This window comes from Chrysoperla carnea, chromosome 3, assembly GCF_905475395.1.
Source record: "Chrysoperla carnea chromosome 3, inChrCarn1.1, whole genome shotgun sequence".
Lineage (NCBI taxonomy): Eukaryota > Metazoa > Arthropoda > Insecta > Neuroptera > Chrysopidae > Chrysoperla > Chrysoperla carnea.
Window position 1 is genome coordinate 88,997,946 of NC_058339.1, and position 25,014 is coordinate 89,022,959.

Genomic DNA, 25,014 nt, shown 5'->3' on the forward strand with positions numbered 1-25,014 from the left:
AAGAAAACAAAATAATAGCCCAAAATAACAAGTATTTAAACGATTAATTAATTAAACAGAAAAAGAAAACACTTATATTTACAAAAAAACACAAATAAAAACCAACAAAAATGATTTATGAAATTAGTAATTAACATAAACGGTTTGTACTTGGTTATGTTATTAAAAATGTTCTTTAAAAAAATTAAAAATTATTAATAAAAAATATTATAATATGAATATATTAAATATTAAATAGCTGCTCACCCCGCCAAGTGTTTTGATGTTATGCAAGGCGTCCTGTGCTTGTAAGGCCGCCCTGCGTGTGAAGAACGTCACGAAACAACACCCTGTAACACACGAAATAAAAACAAACAACATTAAAATCAAACAACAAATAACACACTCAAAAAAAATATTTAAAAAAATACAAACTAATAGAGTATAGGGTCCATGGGGATACATTTTGGTAATTAAGTGGTTCGGCTGTGACGTAACTAGTCAACTAGGTAATTTGTATGACGTAAATGTAAGAAAATGCTCTAAAAATATCGTAAACTAGGCAATTTTTATGTTACTATGATAAAAAGCACAATTTTAAAATGAAATAATTCAAAAACAACCGAACCATTTTAAGAACGGAAATTTGAGATGTAACTTGATATCTACGAAAACTCTCATTATGGGGATTATTCTTTCTGGAGGCTGGGAAGATTTTTAATTGGGTGACAAGTTTTAAATATAAGAAGATACTTGAAAAAATTCCTCAAATTATTTCATCCGAAATTCGAAAGAAAGGAGATGTTGGTTGTCTGACCGTTTTTTTGTCGAGGATCGGACATAATGCTTTTTGCGGCTATTATTCAATTGTTTGAGTATTTGGATAACCATTTCAACGGATACTTAAACTTATCACGTAGCTTAATATTCCCCTGAACTCGACTGTGAGATTTTTAGTAAACAAAAAGTTTTTGGACGCGATTTTAGCAACAACATCTCAAATTTTTGTCTTAAATAAATAAACTAAGTTACCAAAATATACCCCCTGGCCCTAAACCTATTAGAATTACAATTAATAAATAAAAAAATGATTTTAAAACAACATTTAACTTTTTTTAAACTTTGTTACACATAAAAAAACACATTTACATATCAAAAAGCTGCCGACGCAACGAAACGACGATGATTTGCTCCAAATATTAATAAAAAAAACATTAAAATTACATATTTTATAAAAATATTAATAATGTTATTTACATTTAAAAAAAAAACACACAATTTTTACAAGTATAAATAAAAATTTATGAGACTTTATACACATAATTAGGATAAAGGGATGCGGTTTGGATGATTTTCGCCTAAAAATATTACGCTATTAAACAAGTTTAACTATTCAGTAATTATTAGGTCAAATTTTTGATCATATCACCAAGATGACACTTTTTATGAGTATCTTTATTAGGTTTTTTGGATGTTCATAATTTTGAAAAAAACTGCAGTCGATTTGAGATATTATTCGCCATAAAAGATTGATTAAAAGTAATCTCTAAAAAATACTCATAAAATCGGATATTTTTGATGTTATTGGGAATAACAATTTTTTTTCTCGATTTTGTGCAATTTTCGTAAGAGTTTTAGAAAGATTTATAAATACAACATACAGGGATGTACCTTTTTAATCTTTTATGCCTAATAGCTGGTTTTGTAGTTAAATAATCCAAAAATAACTCCAACAAAAGTTGTAGAGTTTGATGGAGAGACATCATGTTCTGACATTAGATTCGACATCGTTCTGCGGGTTGCTTTAATAGAATCAATTAGGTCTTCAAGGTAAGAATAACATTTTAAATTAGAAAGTTGATTTATTTTAAATATTTTTCGATTCGTTAGCTTTCGGAAAAATATGTTACTATTGCATTTAATCGAAAGAAAACATCCTAGTTACACAAAAATTTTTACCCAAAAGTTGTCAAGGGCAATCGAGGACATTCACCAGTCACCAGCGACTTCGACCAGAAATTATAGATTCAAGGTCATTTGACCTTGATCTTCAAATGATCTTGAAAATTTAACAGCTTAAAAGTTATTAACACTGTTTTCTATAACTAGCGTATTTTCTCTCGATATTATGCAAAAATGGCATTTTTTTAAATCGCATTTCCTCCGAAAGATAACGATTTTCGAATAAATTTTTTCAATTTAAACAGTTTTTCTATCTCTTACCTTTTAGTATCTAAATTAACTGACTATAAAAGTAATTCGGAAAACTGGATCTCAAATTCTGCAACTTTTGTTTAAGTTATTTTTTTTGTTGATTCACTATAAAACGACAACCTGACAACATTGAGCAACCTGTATAATTAACTTTTTAACGAGTTTTTTTAAGATTATCATTCAAAGTTATGTATTTCGAAGAAAATTCTCCGTGTACCAAGTTTGCAGGAATGTTGAACTATATTTGACTAAAGTAATATAAATGTAATATGAGTACAATGCGGCTTTTTAAGTAATTGAATTTTGGTAGACAACAATATGACAACAAAATGTGTATATTTTTAAATTTTGTATAAACAAAAACACAAAACTCAAATGTATTACATTTTAAAATCCATATCCAACTGATTATTATGTAAAAAATATTTTATGTGTACACCAAATGACTCCCTTGTGCATTATACTTATAAACTATTCAAAAATCATTCAGGAATAGTCAATATGCAAAATATCGATACTGCTATAGTTACAGAACGTGGCAGTATAATAAATTTTAAATTCAAAAAAAAAAAAAAAATAAGTGTAAGTTCTGGGCAATGTATTTACCCAGGCCCAGACCAATTTTCAATACTCTATCTCACTTTGGAGGGAGAGTAGGGATGATTAAAGCTATTAAAACGACAAAAAGGGGTTTTTTTCCTGGGAATTTCTCCAAACTGGCCAGGTTATCTTGAATCATTGCTCCATTCACCATTCAAAAGTAATAATAAAAAATAAAACAAAATCGATTCATCCCTTTTAGAACTACGAGGCGATTAATTGTTTTTTTTTTTTTTAATTTTATTATATCATTAGTAAATTTAGGTGATGAGCATGCCCATCATGTCCATATGGGTGGATCCACCACTGTGTTAAAATGGTTCTAAATCCAAAATTTCTGCAACTTTTGAGTTATGCGAGATAAGTATCTCTATATCATTAAAATTGCACCAGTAATAACATTTTAAATCAAAAATATTTTGAATATATATTTTCGATGAAAACTCAACATCGAATTCTTTAGTATGAATACAATACTTCCTGTATTTCGTACAATGAAGTAAAAATTACAAATTTTAAAATTATAAGGTATTAAATTTCATTTACTTAACACAAAAATGTGGTTCATTTAAAAAAAAAAAAATATTACATTTAAATAAAATAAAAAATAATGTTTTGGCTCAGACTTGAATTATTACATAAAATTTATATTATTTGTTGAAATTAAGATAATTATTATAATTATTTGTTATATTATTTTATTATATTTTTAATATATTATTTGGGTTAAATTATTAATTTTAAATAATTATTGTTATTTAAATTTTAATTATTAAAAATGAAAAAAAAAAAAAAAATTAAAGAAAAATGTACAATTTTGAAATAAAAAGAAACAAATGTTTCGTAAAAAAAGACCTATTTTATTCAGAAATACAAATCTGTCAAAAATCAGAAAAAGTATCATTTCTTAAAATGGGTCGTGAAAAACTCTAAGAAAACTCCCTTTTGAAGCTCATTCGATAAAGAGCTTCAAAAAAATGGGGTCCCACGATAAAAAAAATCGACTAACGAATTTTGCGATGTTAAATGCTATGAGTTAGTTCAGTCTTATTGTAAGTAAGTCAAATTCGAATTTTTAAGTAAAATAATGTGCTTGTTTATTAATTTTAAAATATAAATATTTTAAAAATAATAATTAAATGGAAATATTTATGAAATTTAATAATAATTTTATGTTCAAATATAAAATTGTTTTTATAAATTTTAAAATAATAATTATAATTATAATTATACACTGAAATAGGTTTTGTTTAGTTTAGTTTATTAAAGTTTTCGTTACTTTACTTCTGATATCTACAAAATATTTATATCAAATTATATTTAATTCTAATAATTATTATCATTACTACTTTTGTGTTATTATTAGGGGAACGATAGAACCATAGTGAACGAAGTTACATTTTTATATGAAGAAAATAAATATGTTTCAGGTTTTAAATATTTTTACTGCTTAAGGATGTATGAGCATGACAACAATGTTTGATTTAAAGGCTCAAAATTTGTTTGTAGGTAGTCTTTTACTCAAAGAATATTTGGTTAAAATTTCAGCTTAGGTAACCGTGCAAATTTTTAAGAAAAAAGTCATTAAAAATCGATATAAAATACATTGGCTCTTATGGAGGAATCTCAAAAAACGACATATTTTGGAAGTTTTTGATAATTTTCATTTGGAATGAATGAAAACAAATTTTAAAAAAACTTTTTAATAGAAAGTAAACATATTAGCAATGAATTAGAAAAGAAAAAAACTAAGTGTCACCGTCCATATAAGGGATGTAAGAGCAGGGTAGATTAAGGGTTGAAATTATTTTTATCTTATTTTCAACTTTGATGATGAATTTTGTTATAACTTCATGAATGTAGACGAAAAATAAGAATAAATTTTTTCGATATGTGTATTGGTTTTCGAAATATCGAAAGCTAAATAATTAAACAAAATTTTCAATTTTCGATATTTTGAAAATTAAGCCAGATATCGAAAAATTTTATTCTTACTTTTCGTCTTATATCGTCAAGTAATAATATAAATTTATCATCAAAATTGAAAATATCTATTTTTAAAATTGTGCCTCCACTACCATGCTCATACATCCTTAAAAATGTTTTAGTGGAGAACCGTAAGATTTATACCTCGGAATTCAAGAACAGTCAATGAATCTTTATAAAAACTGTGCGACTGCGTTGTTTAAAGCTTACTTAAAGAAGGTAAAAAAAATTTTTTTTGCGATTTTACCCAGGGGATTAGAGCCACTCCTTCTCGGGAGTGGAAAAATTTATGCTGAAAATGAAGTCACTCATTATGAAGAAAGGCTTCGATTTCATGTACCAAAATGTTTATGAAAAAAAGATACTTATATCAGTATGATTCTACCATCAATATTTCTTCCATTTTTATTTAAATTTTTTAAATATTATGAAATTACATACATTTTTATCAAATGAATTGTTACAATATTTTATAATGGCATTCTCACAACCAGGTACAAAAATTAAAAACAAATATTTTTCAAATTTCATAAATTTTTGCAATGGATAAAATTATTTAGTAAACACACCACGAGGTTATGTAAGAAATGTATAGCTTGGCGATAGAATCAAGGTTGGGTGACTCGATCAGCAAGCCTTGACGAAAAGTAATCAATAAAGTCTTGGTTCGCCAACCCTTTAGTAGTAGAGGAGATGATCTGATTGGGTCGAAAGCACTTTAAACTTTTAAGAAACTTTCTTTAAGAATTCTTGCAAGCATGCGCGTCGAGACGGAGACGCGCTTACATCCCCGCTGTCTTAAATTCAATTCCTCCTCTTATCTTTTACACTTCAGTCCCATACAATCCCATTTTTTTTCGTTATCGAAAGTAAAGGAAAATTGACTTGACCGATTGTTTTGACCCATACTCAAGTGTAGATACGATTGCACTCCCTGTGAATGTAATCCTGGCGACGCTCATGCTTAAAAGTTTTATCGAATTTCATGTAAAGAAAATTAAATTTTTAAAATACATTTTTTAACATCGCACTCGAATTTCAAAATAAGAAAACTTTCTGTATAGAATTAGAAAAGTAATACGAGTCTGTAATAAACAAAAAGTCTTTCAAAACTATTTAAAAACAACCATTATATTTTTCAAAATAAACATTTATATTTTATAAACATTATAATTTTTTTTTTCATTGCTGTTTTTTCTTTTCGTTGAAGTTGAAATGAAATTCTAGTGACACACGAAATGTTTGTTACGATTTAACATGCAATTCACATATAATCGTTTACCCCGTTTTTTGTTTGTATGTTTGTTAAAAGCTCTTACAATTCAACAAACAACAAAGTTTTTAAATATAATAGCAAACCAGACTAGACTACACACTAGAACTATGACGTAATGAATGTATTTAGATCGGTTTCTTGATCGAAAATGGCTTAACACTCCTTAGTCGCAGAAACGAAGCAAAACGGTATATATTTGCATCAATAATATGCATTTTATAATCGCGATAACTTACCGGATACCTGGAGCCTGAGGTATCTAGGGTATCCCGGGTACCTCGGAGATCAATTCTTTCGGGATATTTGTGCTCAGCGAATCCAAAACCCCGAGTAACGAGTTAAAACCCCAGGAGACGACAGGGATAGCATTTACCTTGGCACTAGGTATCTTGGAGACCAATTCCGACGCAATATTCGTGTTCAACGATCTCAAAAACCCGACTATTAACCGAATTCTGAATTTAGTATATTTACAGTTAATTTAGGTCGCAAAATTTCCTGACGTTCTTACGAATCGAATGCCAAAAACCGTATTCAAAAATTCGGCTTACTGTTCAAATTTTTCAAACTTCATTGCTTCGTTTTTGCGACTACCTTCATTTGAGACACCTAAGTAAGTATACGGTAAGAGACGAAGACAAAATGACATGCCAAGTTGATGACATGTCTCGGAAAAAATTTCATAAATAGAATAATTTTGAATAGAATGAGGAAAAATTTCGTGAAAACTGAGAAAATCTTTATACCTTAAAGTAAACGAGAATGAATTTATCAAATAAAACTAGAAACGTTTTTTGATGGAATTCTAACAATTCTAAAATCGGAATCGCGATTCATTATCGGCTTAGACACCGAACTATAAGTACAAAAAAAAAAAAAAATTGTACAATGTGTATACAATAAAAATACTTTGGATACAATAAATATAGTAGGAAAATCACATGCTAAAAAACTTTAGTAATTTTAGGTATAAATGAAACAGTTTTATATAATACACACTCACTTTATTAATAGACTGTATGTGGAGACATTGCGACAGAGTTGGTGGAAAATCAATTGAGAACAAGACAAGTATACTATTTTACTATACAATGTGTGTTTGTACCATTTAGATATATAAATATTACTAGTATGGCAGAATACATGCGTTAAGCAATGTATCTAAGTGAGAGGTATCATATACATGTGTTAAGCATGTAATTGTAAGACTATACGATACGGCAGATCTTCTATTGTGTGCATGCCTGAAGTAGGAGTTTTGTTGAATACAAATATAATTAATTGATATACACATGTATTTAATACCTCTCACTTAGATGCATTGCTTAACGAATGTATTCTGTCATAGTAGTGATATTTATATATATATATATATATATATATATATATATATATATATATATATATATATATATATATATATATAGTCACAGGGCTTAGCAAAATGAAACTGCATTTAATGCAGAAAGCAAGCTACTTTACCCAGTGATACTAGGGACCAATATGAATGATTTCATCCGAGAAAGCACAAATTTCATCCACTGGAATTCAAGATGGCGAACCTCTTCTAAAATGGCGTCTAAATACTTTAAAAAATTTATAGAATCAAAACGGTTGCACCGATGTAAGCGATTGAGGTGTCAATCGATTCTTATTGACATCTCTAATCAAAAGAAAAACATACCATTAAAAAAAATAAAGATAGCGACCGAATATTAAGAAAAATGTGTAATTTTTCCATAAATTTTTTCAATCTAGTGAAAATAACAACTAAATATACTATGATATGGTCACATATTTTTTTATTTAAATAAAACCTGATAATATTAGCTACAAAATAAAAAAAATTGCTTGACAATCCGTCAAGTAGTTTTTGAACTATAGGCATTACAAAAGAAGCGCCTGGTTTTGAAAGCCTTCATTGCACGTAATGTGCTGCAATGTACATGTACTTTCTACCTGGAAAGTACTCCGAACTGGTATACAATTCTCAATCAATTTTAAACAAACTCTTTCAATAAAAAGCAAAACATTTAATTATTTATTATTCACAAAACATTTAAAAATAAGTTAAAAAGAAGGAATAATTTTCTTATTCCTTTTTGCTGCTTTTAAGTAAATGGTATTTTATTATATTATTTTATTAACGAAATCCTTTATCTTTAATAACCCTTGCATTCTATTGAAACATTAACGTGGACGACCTTTATCTATCTATCTGTATTATTTTATGTCTAATGTTATTTTTTATTTAACCCCTTCAAAATATTCAAACAAAAAATAAAGGGTAGTAATGATGTTTAATACCCTTGTAGCACACGATGATCTTTTATTTATTTCCTTAATTCCTTTAAATTATTTTCGTTTTTATTGTTAATCAATAAATCAACGAAGAATTTCTTACAAATGCCTTGTATTACATACAACAGTTAAAACATTCATGTTATAATGTTGCCTACTCTATGTAAAGTGAAATTCTAATTTTTATACTTTGCATATATGTAATATGCAAGGTATACTAAGTTTAGTCCCAAGTTTGTAAAGCTTAAAAATATTGATGCTTATTACACAAAATTTTGGTGTAAGTCTTCATAAAATCACCTAATTAGTCCATTTCCGGCTGTCCGTCCGTCCGTCCGTCTGTGAACACGATAACTCAAAAACGAAAAAAGATATCAAGCTGAAATTTTTACAGCGTACTCAGGACCTAAAACGTGAGGTCAAGTTCGTAAATTAGCAACATAGGTCACGTGGGTCTTGGGTCCGTAGGACCCATCTTGTAATCCGTTAGAGATAGAACCAAAGTTTAAATGTAAAAAATGTTTCTTATTAAAAAATAAACAACTTTTGTTTGAAACATTTTTTGGTTAACATCACTGTGAGGGCGCAAATTAGTCGAAATTGTATAGTATGTATTATATGGGAATATCAGTTATGTATGTGTGACATGTATAGGTATATGTGTAATGTGTTAGAGTAATCAACACTGTCTATGCATGATATTTCAACAATTAACTCAGTCAATTGTTTGTTTTCACTTGTTTTAATTAGTTCTAGATCAATTAATAATTTGAATTTTTAGAATGGAATGTCAAAATTGTTTATTTTGAATTTAAGTACAATGAGCCAATCGAAGACAAATTAGGATTTTTTTTTGTTCCGATCAAGTTGTCACCCTCAAATTACCTTATATACAGTTTTTGCGAAATTCGAAAAAGAAACTTAACATAATTTTTGATAATTTTATGATACCAGTATGCTCAAAATTTGATACAGTGATGAGTTATATTGAAATTGAGAGCGTTTTGGATGTACCTAAATCAATTTTTTCTTAAAAAATATTAATATCAGTAAGTTTTGGACATTAAAATCTTTTACATTTCAAAGTATTTGAAGAAAACTAAATTTTATATGCGGATAAAATAAATTCGCTTTTCTTGTTTATTGTACAATTTTGTTTTTCGAAGGTAATGCCTTTTATCTTATGATGGCAGGATTGAAAGCCATTTTTTGGATATCCAATACCGAATTCTATTCAAACTTCCCAGAAAAAAGTAATAAATCTTGGGTTCGTTATAATAATTAACAAAAATGTTAATTACAGAATTGATTATAAAATCGAGTGTAATTTTCATGTTAAAATTAATTAAAATTTGTGTATTAAAAACACAAGTGATATATTTTATATACAAAACATACAACATTTTAAATCTACTTTTTAACTACTATTATAGCTTGTAGCTAAGCTAAAACTCATAGTTATATAGCTTAAACATAATATAAAGCTATCGTCTTCTATCTATGCTGTACGTAACGTACGTACTAACATGGTTTGTACCTACGAGGGCTACGAGTTACGAGTATTACAGTAATTTGTACAAATCCTAACTAAATGTTATGTAAATACGTTATATCAAATGGAGGGAAACATTAATATGTTTTTATAACTAGATTGCTAGCATTAAAATTCTATTTCAATACAAATATTTGATTCAAAAAATTGAAAGCTAAAATATTTCTGGCAGGTATCCAAGTCTTAGAATTTTTAAGCGAGCCGAGCGAGCATCTACTAGGTTTAAATGTAACGTTTTGGTGATAAACTTTACAAAAAAAATACAAAAGATTTAGACATGAAATGAAATGTTGTAGTTCCATATTTATGTCTAGATGTGTTATCAATCACTATTTTTTAGAAAAAATTATATAAATAATAAATAATAAAAAACAATAGTATTTTCTATTTATTACAATGTGTATATCAATATATATGCAGAGACAGTGGCGCCATCTATGAGCTACATCTAATACTAAAATATAATTGGCCACATTTAATATTAATTTTAATTTCCAAAGTAGTCTTTATAGTTCAAAAACCTTTCAGACATATTTCATTTCACGTAGCCTACCTTTATTCAACGGAATGTCAAAAAATTTCGTATATTGCGACAAAAAATCCTTTTATAAAAGATCGAAATTAAATGATAAGCATATGTAATCTGTCTAGCGCATATCGTAATGGGTTCTCACAAAAATCTCTTTTTTAAAATTTGTTCCAAATTAACTCCAAGTTCTAATAAATAGATTGTCTGTGAAGCATTTGCGATCGAGATGTTTAATCGAAATCTTTGATAAATTTTGTACCTTTATAACACAATATTAACAAGCATATATTCGGTACCTCGGATAAGGTATGTATATGTATAGAAATGGAAACAACAAATTTATTCCCCCTTTTTCGGGAAAAACCTTAAAACTATATTCACAGACACACATAGAATGGTAACACTACTGCACACCACATTACAGTTTTGTTCACATTGACTTCCTTCCGTCCGGACTCCCGTCTATCCCGTCTATCCCCCAAGTCTACAACCAACCAACACACTCTTCTCTTCAGCTTCACTCAGATAACTAGTTAATTCTCTCTCATCCTCTTCGTAGTATTTCGTAGTATATCTTGTATAGTTGTATGAGATGTGATTTGTTACAAATTTATCCCTTTGGATGTAGTAATTATTCAACTTGATAATGAAAGTCTAAATTAATTAATGTTTCAAAAATCAAATCAAATATTCTCACTATGAAACTTTAATAATATAATACCTTTACAGTTCATAATCAACACCTTTTTTGAGATTATCTCCATAAAAACACTGGTTTTCACTTTTATGGACAGTTTTAGTACTTCTCAACAACTCCAGATACAGGTAGTTTGGTACTAAAAACATTTTCTATCATTATTACTAAAATTCGGGCATACAGAATGCACCATTTTAACCTGTTATGGTTTATAGGTAGTTTTGTAACTACAAAAATAGCTTAATCAAAAGTTACAGAGTTTGATGGGGGACATCATGTTCTGTCCTCAGATTTAATCTACTTCTTCGGGCTGCTTTAATAGTCAATTTAGAATGTTAAGCATAAAAATTGCTAATGGCAAAAAAATTAAAAAAAAAACTCATCTAAGGAAATACGACTTTTGTCGGCGTTTTAGAAATATTTTCGTGTTCAATCAATTGAAAGTGTAAAACCAGATATCGTGAGCTCTACAAAAAATATTAGTAAAACCTAAACGAAATTTTCGACATGCTATTTATTCAGTTCTTTCTCAAATTTTAGTCAATACTGAATTGAGTTCTAGAATGCTGTTAAAAATTTCATCAATGAGTACTGCATTTTATAATAAATATTGATAAACTCCAACACTAATAAATTTTACAATGTGAAAATTACAATAAACAAAAAAAAAAGATATTTATGAATGAAATTATAAAAAACGAAAAGGAACAAATTAACAAAAAACTTTTTGTTCGTATGATTAAAATTCAACATTTTCATAAAGAAAATGAAAATTATTAAAAGAAATATACACTTGGTAAAGTCATTATAAAATCCTACATCTTAAAAGGTTCGATAAATTTCCATTCTTGTTGTAAAAAAGATGAACGTTTTTTTAATATGTTATAGACAACATGTTCGACTATAATGTAATCAACATTGTGTGAAAACGACTAGTGAGAACAGTTTTATGAAAAATAAGATTATGTTCCTGTCAAATTGAATTATTTCTGATGTTTATTAAATTAGATTAGTCTACCGTTTACACCAATTTAGCTAATTTTTTTGCAGATTAACTTGTTAAATTATTATGATACAAATCGGTTACTCGTCTTTATAGGCTCGTTAAATTTTTTTGAAACTAAATATTTTGAATTTGTATTTAACAAGTGTATTTTTGGAAACTCGTACAGTTTATTCGTTATTTGAGACTTACTGGGAATTTCGATTGAAATTTTATTCAAAAGTATTTTTTATTTTTGTATTCCTTTTGAAAGTTAAATAAGTTTCAATAGGATTCAGATACAAAAGCAATACCTATTATTGATAAGTTGATTTTAAGGTGATCCTACTGGTATTCGGTTTTGACAGATGACAGTCCACTGTATAAATAGTATAATTTACCAGCTATGAACCCAGATTTTATTTTAAGTGAATTTTAAGGTCAAATTCCCTCCATTTGAGCCAAATATTTTTTGATTGAAATGTATATGGAATATAATATTTAAATCAAAATCAAGCGTTTATTAATTATTCTTGTTATTTGTTTTTCGACTTGGGCATTTTTTCTAGGGTAGAGTAAGAACTGCATTTATTCTAGCATGTATAGAAAAATAAACGGGGTAATATTGGGGGTGTTTTTACTACCAAAGGGTTGCATTAGAAAAGTTTACAATTTTCAAATAATCTTTTTATTCTGAACCTGTTTCACGTCGAATGGTAACAGCCCGAATTTTTTATCATGAGTAGTAGAAGGAACAGGGTAGTTTTAGGAGTGTTTTTAACATTCTGAGAGATTCGATGTAAGTAATGAAATTTTTCGATATAATTTGGTAATTTGACTTTATTTCGGGTCTCGGGAATAGTGAAAGTCTCGTCTTTCTAGAGGGTGTCTGGCAGGAAATGGAAACTATCGAAATGGTCAGATACTTCGGGCAAAATCTTTTGATAGTTCCTCAAGTAATAAATATAAAATTTACCTTTTATACTATGACATAAGCCAGGGTACTTGGGAAAACTTGCGATAGTTCCCCAATCATTCAAAGCCACCTCAAAGTAAGAGAAGGAGATCGTTGTTACCTGTATTGGAAACATACACAGAGAAACTTTCAGCTTTTATAAAATAACAAAAGTCAACCGGCTAAACCGGCTCAGTAGTCGAGCCAGTTAAGGCGTCTTTACTTTGACTACTGGCTTGGACGTCGCGTGTTCGTATTCAGGCAGCGGAAGTGTGAACAAAAATAGTTAATGGGGCGGTAAATTCATCACATTGTCGTCGCTTGGTTAAGAATGAAGTAACCATCATCTCAACCTATATCATAAAATTAATTGTACAGTCGAATATAGTTTACCAAATAAATAAAGGTTAAAAATGATGATGTGGGTGGCCTCTATTATAGACGTGCTCTGAGAAACGGAGGTTAAACTCCATTATTATTATTATTATTATAAAATAACGAAATTCAAACTGCTGTGCGCCCTTAGTCTATTACTGAACTACCAAGAAATTTTATTTTTGTAATGGGATCACGTTAAAACATAATTTTCAATAGAAAATCAGATGAAAGCAATTGATAGCACAATAATACTTAGAAATGAAGAAGAAGAAAACTTTCAATACAAAACACTAGAGAAATCCTTAAATCAGAACATTTTCTCCTCTGGTAAGTAATGAAAATACTTTGAGTTTTCCCGAATCAAGTAATAACTTATACAACTATAGTATATACATACACAGTAATATAATACTTTTCCTAAAGAAAGCTAGAGGGGTAGAGTCGCAGGAGGGGGTAGTGTTGTATGGTGATGGAAATAACGAATGTTAAGGGTTTATATTATAAATTGGTCGCCTCCACAACGACTACTCTAACATTACTACTTCAATGCCCCCATTTCTTTTGCTGTGATATTCTTGCTTCCTCTTGTGCCTCATACTCTTTTCTACACATTTGTTGTAATTATTATCCACACTCTGTGTTCTGTTCGTTGTCGAATTGAATATCCTGGTGAACTTTAAACTAAAGCTATTGTATAGTGAACTGTGTTCTATTATATTGGGTGTCTTGCCGTTTCTTGATCGCTCTAGTATTCGACTAGTATAACTGCTTTTCTAGTACTTCGACTTAAATGTGATCGCATTTTCATTCTCAGTATGTCCTTTTGCTTTCTAAGGTTAGAAAGAGCATATAGTCTTCAAGGCGATTACATTTGGAAAGAAAAAGAAGTCAATTGAGTTTAGCGATGGCAGGTTTAGTAGGAATCAGGGAGTGGTGGATTTAACGAAAAGAGACCAGTGGGCAAAATCTCCTTAAGGAGTCTAAAACTGTGTAGAGACTTTTTTTTAAGTCTTCGTTACTGAACTTGGTGCTAGTTTACGGGTGCCCTTTCATAAAAATTTGTATTTCCCCTCTTTTTCTAGTGTTCCTTAATGAAATTCGTGTTCTACCGCTCCCAGTGCTGCCCTTTCATAAATATTTATATTCCTTTTCTATTTTTAAGAGGGACAGTTTAGTTGTTTTCCCTTAAATCTGGGACTGGCCATTAGGTATCCTAGATTTCACTTTCAAACCTATATTAATTTTATTCTCTGGGGACGGAATAAGAAGTTTCTATCTATAGAAATTGGAATTATTATTATTTATACGTTTATTTTTTCTAAGAATAATGCATGTCTGCGAGCCGTATTCTAACAGGGTTTTTTTCCGAAAATGTAAGGCTTGATTTCACTCTGATTTCATCTCTGAGCTTCATCTTAACCACTCATTCTTATTTTATCCCTCCCTATTCAATGGTGCTTATGAAAATCAGACAAATACCCTAAGAAATTGAACACTCGTAAATAATGATTCCTTTTCAAGTATGAGTGATAAAAGGGATATAATGGCGGACGCCCTGTAAATAACATGGTATATATTTGCAGATATAGTTCGTCGATTGGGCAAGTTTAAGGTTTAAACTTTACATATTTAAATTATATTTCTGTCTCTTTCTGCTAGAATATAACGAATTTAACTTTTAATTTTAGAAAATTTTTCCCCTTACATTGACTGTAAGTTAAAAAATAATTATAAACACATTTCATTTCTACGAAATATAACAAACCAAGCCTGGCATTGACTCAAATTTAGAATGTTTGTACTAATTTTAGTCGAATTTCGACTGAGATTTTTCTAACCATGCCGGCTCAATTTAATCTTACTTAATTTAGTACTATCGGTAATAGACTTTGCATTCAGAATTGAATGAAACTTGGCATAGTTGTCCATTATTATATCATAATTAATCATTTAAATTTTTAGGGGCCTTCACAGAACTGAAAATCTGAACGTCCAGTTTTGTGAAATAAAATAAAATCTGTGATTTCCCATAAGGATTAATGTTAAAATATCTTTCAAATATCTTTTTTCAGTTCCTGAAGGCCCCTAAAAAAATTTAACTAGTTAATTATGATATGATAATGGACAACTATGCCAAGTTTCATTCAATTCTGAATGCAAAGTCTATTACCGATAGTACTACCTTAAGTGAGATTAAAGTTAAATTTTCAAACTTTAATAGTCATTAATCCTTTGAATATATTTCTTAAAGCATTTCGCTAAATTAGATGTACTAGTAGGTCTTTCATTGATGACAAAAATTGTACTTTTTGGTTCAAAAACGGTAAGATGTAGATTCTTAAAACATTAAAATCTTTCATTTGTCTAGCAAAACGAAATAATTTGATAAATATCTAAAGCAAAAAGTATAAAAGTGGAATCATTTGACAATGATTTTTCCTATTTCGTTTTGCTAGAAACACCATAGTGAGATCATAATGTAACGAATTGAAATTTTTCCCATTCATTATATCTGCCTTAGAGTAGTTTGAAGTATTCACATTCATTATTATTTCCATTAGTTCGACAATCGAACCTCAAAAACAAATCATAGAAATAACATTCTCTTCAATATGGGTTTATGATTTTCTAGATATTTTATAAAACGAAATAAAATGTTTGAGGGTGTTTCAAATATTTTCAGACTATTTTCAGAATGATTTTTAGGTTTTGAGCTATAATATCACAGACATGCCACGGAATTTGTTTTTGAAAATGAGCAAGTTGCAAATGATATTCATCATAACTTTCACTGCATTAGCATTTTAACAATTTATTTGTTTGCTTCTTATTTTTATAGTTGAATTATTTATCTCGAACACGATTCCCTTTTGTAAAATATCTTATTTTTACAATCCAAATAAATTTTATTCTATTTTTAAAATAGATTTGATTGCATATCAAATTTCTATTATGTACACACATAGAATAGAATATTTTATGATGATGAATATTCTATATTTTCTTCTTTTATAATATATGCAACTGTTATAACAATAATGATGTAACAAATGCATATCTAACATAAAGTGTATGTAAGTCAAGTAAGAGAACTGTGGAATGAATGAATGTCTCATCAAGTCAAATAATAATAATAATAAAACTCTCCAGAGATTTTAACCTTATTTAAACCTTACCTACCAATGATTTGAACTCTTGCACATAGCATTGGGAGCAGCATTGGAGCATGCACAGTTATGCACTGTATGTATGCAAAGTTCAACGTTCAAACAAATACATAGAATATAGACTAGAGCTCGGCGTAGCATTTGACAATTTATTTAGAACGGCTGAAAATTTGCTAGCAATGGCATGGGTTAAAAAGTTAATTTCTTGAACGGTACATTTTTTATTGGAACTAGATAGGGGAAAAATGGTTTGTTTAGCACCTCCGAAAAAGGCTGCTAGAATTGATCATATTAAAATCAGTTTAAGAACAATTTTTCTAAAATTTGAATGCCTTCAGCAATATTAATTTTAATTGTCAGAATGTTTTAGAGAAGAAATTCAAACGTACTATTGTAACGTTCTCCTAATAACGAACTCTTGACAAGGTTGTTAGCTCTCGTACCAATAAGTTCTAATGATCTAAGAGTATAAGGTCGAACTTCACCCATCTGATATTTTTTGTGCAATTTTATTAATTTAAAAACACTCCTACCATAGATTTTTTATCGAAGTGTTCATGGCTATTTTTAATAAATTTTTTCCATGAACAGTTTTTTTTTTCAGGTAAGCTACAATTATTTTCGTAATTAAATTATCTTTCTTCTGATACCAATTTCGATTGGGTAACAGATTGGTTTAACTACCTATATTGACTTACCTGTTCATATGGTATGAACAGATTTACACCAGTCTGGTTTATTACGAAAATAATGGTTTAGCTTGCCTGCAAAAAACCGTCCAGGGAAACAATTGTTTAAAATTAATTTAATTAAAAATAGCCATGAAAACTTTTCGATAGAAAAACTATGATAGGCGTGTTTATTAAATCAATAAAATTTCATAAAACTATTTTTTATCTGGTTATCAGATGGATGAAATTCGACCTTTTTTACCGTCTGATGTATTATATATAAAGTTCTCAGTCTTAATGAAATGACTGTCAAATACTCCGAACGGCCCTAGATGTAAAATAGATAGAGATGTATAACTTTAGTTATTATTATTCTTGTAATATGAATCTTATTTTAAATTACTAAAATGTCTTCTAGGAAATATTATTATTAGATTTTGATTAAAATAAATTTTCAGAAATTTAATTTATTCAAGAGATGGATGTATTTGCTATTTTTAAAATGATCATTTTTGAATCTGAGATTATTATATATACAGAATCAAATTTGAAAAAAATAATTTTTAAATTTCCTTTAGAAAAAAAAATGAAATAAAATTTTACTAGAAAATTATAAAAAAAGTGATGGGCAATTTTGAATGGTATGAAAATATATAGATCTTTGTCTAGAGGAATTAACAGAAGGCATTCCTTTGAGCTTGAAAAATGCTTTTTCAAGAAAAATACAATTTAATATACACGAGTTTCGATACCAAAACGAAACTGTTACCAAAAAACTGAAATTTTCTGTGTCAATTTCAATTTTCTGTATAAAATTCAAGTCGATTCTCTAATAAATTGAAAAAAAAGTCCTTTTTATTTTGTTACATATGAAAAAGTCGTAATAAATGTTGGCTTTTAAAAATGTTTAACTAAGTCAAGTTTTAAGCTTTAAAGTTATACCAAAATAAAGAACTGCATAAAAATGAAAAAATTTTTTTGTTAAAACACTGACTTTGATAGTTAATTTCTCATAAACCGTGCGGATAACCAATATGAATTTTTCACAAAAAACGTATAAAAGTATGATAATTAATTGATAAATAAAATTTCAAAATCTTTGGTTTAATTTTCAATTTATGGAATCGAAATACCTTAAAGAGTTGAAATGAAAATGATAACAATAATTTAAAATTTTATATATCAATTATCCACCTTTGTATAGGTGTTTTGTGAAAAATTGATTTTGACACGCAATCCACCTATTTTTAAAATCGTATTGCGGTTCAATCCACACTAGCAAATATAAATTAAAAATAAATTGGTTGCGTTGATATAAAATGGCCAGGAAAAGCATGACCAAAGAATTTTCTTAAAAGCGAATACTTTTGAAACAAAAATAAACCAGAATTATAATATTTTCTTAAATGTATCACTTTTAGTATGAAACTGATTGGACTATATATTATAATCGATTATCATTCATAACTACCCAACACTAAAAATGGATAAAAAATAAAAGAGTATAAATTTTACATACCTTTACTAGCACCAGTAACTTTATCACGTAATACATTTATTTGATGTACACGACCAAACTCTTCAAACATTCGTCGTAAATCCTCTTCATCCATGTAACGGGGCACTTGTCCGACAAACATTTTTATATAATCTGGATCGGGTTGTTCACCAACAGTTGTCGGAGTTGTCGAGCCAGGCGTTGATCCTACACTCGACACATTATTGTTCATCGTACTAATAGACCTGAAAAACAAAACAAAAATATATTAAACATTATTGATTTTAGCTGGAATTTTCGATTTTTTTAAAGTAGGGGTTAAATTTTCTAATTTTCTTTTTTTCTTTTCTTGCAAGGGCAAATTTTAAATAATAATTATTGTTTATTTTCAAATTTTAGAGGTAGATAAAGTTTTGTACTCGTGCAACGCACTCATTGATCAAATTTCCCACTAATCCCACTTTTATCCCACTAATATCGTAAATAACTATTTTGGGCTCTATATATCTCCGAAATATGTATAGTGTCTCAATACCAAAGCGAAAGTGTTAATAAATAACTGAATTTTTGTGTGTCAATTAATAAGTATTTAATACACCTTCTGTAAAATTTCAAGTCGGTTCTCTGTACGGTTTACGAGAAATTAATTATATCAAAAGCAGCCCTTTTTACATTTTGGTTTTTGAAGAAGTCGTAATAAATGTTGGTTATTTAGTGCCTCATGTGCTTTTAAAAATGTTTAACCATTTACATAAAAACTTATCGATATTCCTCAAGTTTTAGACTTTAAAATCATACCAAAATTAAGACCTGGGCTTAAAAATGAAAAACTTTTTTGGTAAAAATATTAACTTGGAAGGTTAATTTCTCCTAAACCGTTCAGGGATAAAAAGGATAATTAATTGATAAATTAAATTTCAAATTTTTGATATCATTTAAGGTATTGAAATGCCTTAAGTCAATTAGATGAGTATTTTGGAAAGATTTCCAGTATCGCTTCGGAATAAAAGCTTTGCGAACCAGATTTTACGAGACATCGAGATTTTAGAAATAATTTTTTATTTTTTATTTAAATTTCTCTATTTACCAAGTTTTATCAAATTCTGAAACCAATATGTTTATTATGATTTTCTCGATTTAAAAAAAAAAAAAAAATAACATTTTCTAGAGTAAATGTGCATCGGACGATTAGACGTGCAGACGTGTGAGGTATCATCGAAACCAGAAAATTTTTATAATTTTATTTGAATTTAATAAGAGTATTAAAAAATGATAGGTATGAGTAGCATTGGGAGTTAAAGGGTTAAATATCAAAATAATTACAATATTCAAAACAATACGATGATGTTTATACCAATTATAATAATTTTATTCATATTCATATAATCGTATGTTGTTATAAATTGTATGCTAATTATCAATTATAATTATTATTTCAATTCAATATTAGCTAACTTTAATATTAGCTAGCGTACATAATGAGCTTGTATAGCAGCTATACTCTCTAATATAGCTCTGTAATAAACAATATTATACACGGTATTCGAAAAGTAATGAACCACAGAAAACCATCCTATTTATCATTTTGACGTACCGTTAACGAATACTTAAGAGTCTCTAATTATTACCGTTAATTTTAAGAATTTTTCGATTTATATTAGAAAAACTGAAATTTTTTTAATAAGCAAAGTTCCAGAGAGTAATTGTAATTGGAAAGCGGTATAATAAAATTATTCCAAGTGAAATTTTTGAATTTGCGAAAACATAAAGAAAATGTGTTTTAGTTTTAAAAAAATTTTTACTTATTTATAAAAATAAATATTTTAAGAAATGTATAAAAGTAGTTTCCGTAATGAGTAGGGAAAGGAATACAATCCCGGACGCAGAAATAAGCAACTTTGGGAGTGCGGGAATGTACTTTTCCTACGAAATTCACACCCTGGTGTTTAAAAAGTTTACTTTCCTGTACTGAATTTACTTTCATGTATTGTTATTTGTTTCCTTGGCAGCAACCTGATTTTTTGTAACATTATTATTTTTCGAGCTATTTAACTCGACAAAGAAATTTTTTTTGTTTTTCTAAATTGAAATTATTTTTAAAAATACACATACGAAACTGCTAGAACTTTTAAAGCATATTGTCAGTACTTAAATAAAGTAAATTCGAAAGCAGCAAGCATTAACTTTAGATTATTTTCATTATACCTCTATTAATTTAAGAAGTGTACGATATATTTTGAAAAAAAAAATTTTGTCATAGGTGTTCATAAAATCACCTAATTAGTCCATTTCCGGCTGTCCGTCCGTCCGTCCGTCACACGATAACTCAAAAACACGATAACTCAAAAACGAAAAAAGATATCGAGCTGATGAATTTTTACAGCGTACTCAGGACGTAAAAAGTGAGGTCAAGTTCGTAAATGAGCATCATAGGTCAATTGGGCCTTGGGTCCGTACGACCCATCTTGTAAACCGTTAGAGATAGAACAAAAGTTTAAATGTAAAAAATGTTCCTTATCAAAAATTAAACAACTTTTGTTTGAAACATTTTTTCGTAAACATCACTGTTTACCCGTGAGGGCGCCAATTAGGCGGAAATTTTATAATATGTACTATACTTGATTATCAGTTATGTATGTGTCATATGTTTGTATGTGTTATGTGATAAAGAAATCAACACTGACTATGCATGGTATTTCAACAATTAACTCAGTCAATTGTTTGTTTTCACTTGTTAATAATTAATTTATTCTAAATCGTACAGAGAATCGTCTTCAAATTTATACAGAGCGGTATTAAATACTCAATTGACACACAAAATTTCAGTTTTTTGGTAAGACTTTCGGTTTTGGTATCAAAAGCACTTAAATTTCTACCCACAATTTGTTTTGTTTTTTGCTGTTCATTAATTCTGGAACATCCTGTATATGTATATGTATGTTATTATTGTTTTATTTAAAATAATGATATAAAACCCAACATTGAACCAACAACCATAGAACCAAATGAACCAACATTAACTAGACCAGCATACCTAACCTACCCCATGTTTGTAATTATTTAGATCAACAATTAATAAATATATATATATTATCCATCTAGAATTTATTTATTGTATTGTTTTATGTGCTGTTGTGCATTGTTATTTATTTATTTATTTGTTTGTTATTTTAAATAATTATAATTATTATTGTTGAATGAGTTGCTGTGTTGTAAAACTTGTGGATTGATTATTATTTGTAATATGAGTATACCTATTCTCTATAGTTGCGGGAATAGAACGAGGAAAGGGAATGTTAGTTTGTGTGATCGACATATCTATCTAAACCATTCAGTGTTTCACTTTATTTATTGTTTAACTAGCTAGAAGCCGGTTGAAAAATTATTGATACAATAAAAGTTTTTTTTATGATGAAATCAAACAGACAAGTTTCTGAGGTATCGATACAATCTATTGCTCTAAGACATTACTCTTTCTGTAGGTACTATTTTAGTCGATGTCTTATCACTACATATTATAAAACAAAGTCGCTTTTTCTGTCCCTATGTCCCTATGTCCCTTTGTACGCTTAAATCTTTGAAACTACGCAACGGATGCGGTTTTTTTAATAGATAGAGTGATTCAAGAGGAAGGTTTTTATGTATAATACATCCATATTATAGTAGAGTAAGGGATTGAAATAGGGGTTGAAAGGGATATGCTTCAAAAACTAAAAAAGTTGTGCATCGATTAAGCTCAAATATTGACACGATATACAACCAGCTTCAAAGATCTATTGTTTTTATCTACTTTTAACCTTCGGAGGGTAGAAAGGTGTAGCGAGAAAGTGGGAAGGAATTATCGAATATTTACAAATATACCTAAGTGGGGTATCAAATAAAAGAGCATGACGTGTACATTACAAAACTATTATCCCACGCAAGGAAATGTGGAGGGAGGGGTGCAAGTGGGGATGTTGCCCAGCAAAGCGGGTAGTTCACAGCTAGTTAAGTATACAACTCAGACAAGAAACGACTTTCACGTCTTTTGCAATATGTATTGAAATGAAAAATAAAATTTCTTTATTTTTGAATGGTGGACCATTTTAATCAATTATGGTTAATAGCTTGTGTTGTAGTTCACCAATACAAAAATGCCGTAAACAAAAGTTGTAGAGTTTTATGAGAAACATCATGTTCTGACATCCAATTTGACTTAGTTCTCAGGGTTGCTTTAATAGTCAATTTAGGTGCTAAAAGGAAGAAAGTTGAGCCTCATAAAAAACTAACATTTGTTATATTCAGCATTTTTTTGAAAATTGTTAGATTTCGGAAAAAATGACACTTAAAAATATACTTTTTTGCATTTAATCGGAAAAAATACACTGGCTACAGAATGCTTTAGCCAAAAGTTGTCAAGGGCAATATAACTTTGCCCTGAAATTTTTCTCTTTTAATGTCCTAGATAACTTCTGTCTAAAAAATTTGGAAAACGGTTGACCCTGCAGGTCATCCCTGTAACTTCCCGCTAAGTATTGACTCATAGTCTAAGTATTGACTCATATCTTCTCAAAAATTTCATAGACGTTTGATAAAACACTATTTTTTAAATTTTCAAATCGCGATAACTTTAGAATGAATAAACCGATTTTGACCGGACTGGTGGTGATCGACGTGGTTTTTTGATGTTGAGAGCTGATTAGTTTTTGGAATTGATCGATACAGCCGTTTAAAAGTTATTCAAAAAAAACCACTAAAAAAAATTTTTTTTGCAGTTTCTTTGAGATTTCGCGAAATCTATCGGTTCGAATCGGCCCTCAAAATCTAAGTTTGGTCAAGCCCTTTCGAATGGCACCCACCGCGATCAAATCGGACAAGCCGTTCAAAAGTTATGAGAGGTTTACATACATCCACACACACACACACACACACACACACACACACTCATACATACATACAGCCATACTGACACCGTCGCGGAAGTAGTCAGGGAAGCTTCCTGACAACTTAAAACGTCGAGATCTGATGAAAACTCGATTTTGGCAAAACGGGGTGAAAACAATAACTTCCCTATTTTCTTAGCGGGAAGTTAAAAAAATGTTCATCACTTAGATTCAATTTATTGTTTTTATTTTTATTTATTTATTATTTTTTTCTGCTTCCAGATCTTTTATTAGAACGCAAACAAAATTAATTTTATTCCCTGCAATGTAAATGATTCGCTTGCATCACATAATTATTTATAAATAAATGATTGAATATTGAATATCATATCACACATTTTGATAACTATGAGATTGATATATTTGGGTAGGTAGCAATGATAGGTAGCGATGGTGGTATAGAAAAGTAGCCATAACTAAACAGCCACAAGTGTCATTAATGAATATTATAAATTTCTGTAAACAATTTTAATTTAAAATATTTAAAATATAGAGAGACTACTACATATTATAATAATACAGAGTGCGGTGTAAGTGGATATATACAATTATACAAAAATTCGTAGCGAAGGAGCTGCGTTAGCTAATCAAATCTCCTTAGAAATTGAAAAAATATTTAAATTTTTTCTAAAAATCGAATTTTTTAAGAATTTTTATTTCGAAAACTAAGCGTCTAGAGAAAAAAATCACAAGAGTAATTTTTTGCTTAAAACCTGCCAACACTACCGTTACTTTGGATTGCAAAATAGATGTGTTTTGATAGGAACTTCAAAACCATTTTAAGGCTATAATAATAAAAACTAAAAAAACTAAAGGGTAAAAAATCATTTTTTTAAATTTAAAAAAAAAATCATTTGATCATAAAAAAGCGTGGGGTGCGAAATTTAAATTATTGTAAATATTTTATAGGCAGATATTGGTCATTATAAAATATCTTAAAAAGTATCACACGCTTTTTTACGATAAAATGATTTTTTTGAATGTAAAAAAATTATTTTCTACCTTTTAGTTCAGCTAATTACCAAAACGTGTTTTTTTTTAAGATTTTTAAACTATTATTTATTTTTTGTTTTTTAGTTTTTTAGAATATTATTTATTTATAAAAAATTTAGTATAAAAAAATAAACTTATTATCTTATTGTATTGTCATCGGTCCTTGATAAGTATGCCTTATTTCGAGTTAATTCGACATTTTGAAGGGAGTCAAAATCATGTTCAAAGTTTCCGTTACCTACATACTAACATACTAACACACGTATGAAGCTAATAAAAGCGTGTTAAAAATGTGTTGATTACAATTAATAAGA

General features: G+C 28.7%; 1 protein-coding gene across 4 annotated transcripts in view; it reads right to left on the bottom strand.

Moving 5' to 3' along the window:
* LOC123296741 (CUGBP Elav-like family member 2) overlaps positions 1–25,014 on the bottom strand; it is a 430,459-nt gene that overhangs the window by 87,125 nt on the left and 318,320 nt on the right. For all 4 annotated transcript variants that reach the window (XM_044878363.1, XM_044878362.1, XM_044878361.1 and 1 more), the window contains 2 exons: positions 18,807–19,030; positions 247–329 (listed from right to left, as the gene is read on the bottom strand). In XM_044878363.1, coding sequence (XP_044734298.1) covers positions 247–329; positions 18,807–19,030 — 307 coding nt within the window. The remainder of the gene's footprint in view (positions 1–246; positions 330–18,806; positions 19,031–25,014) is intronic.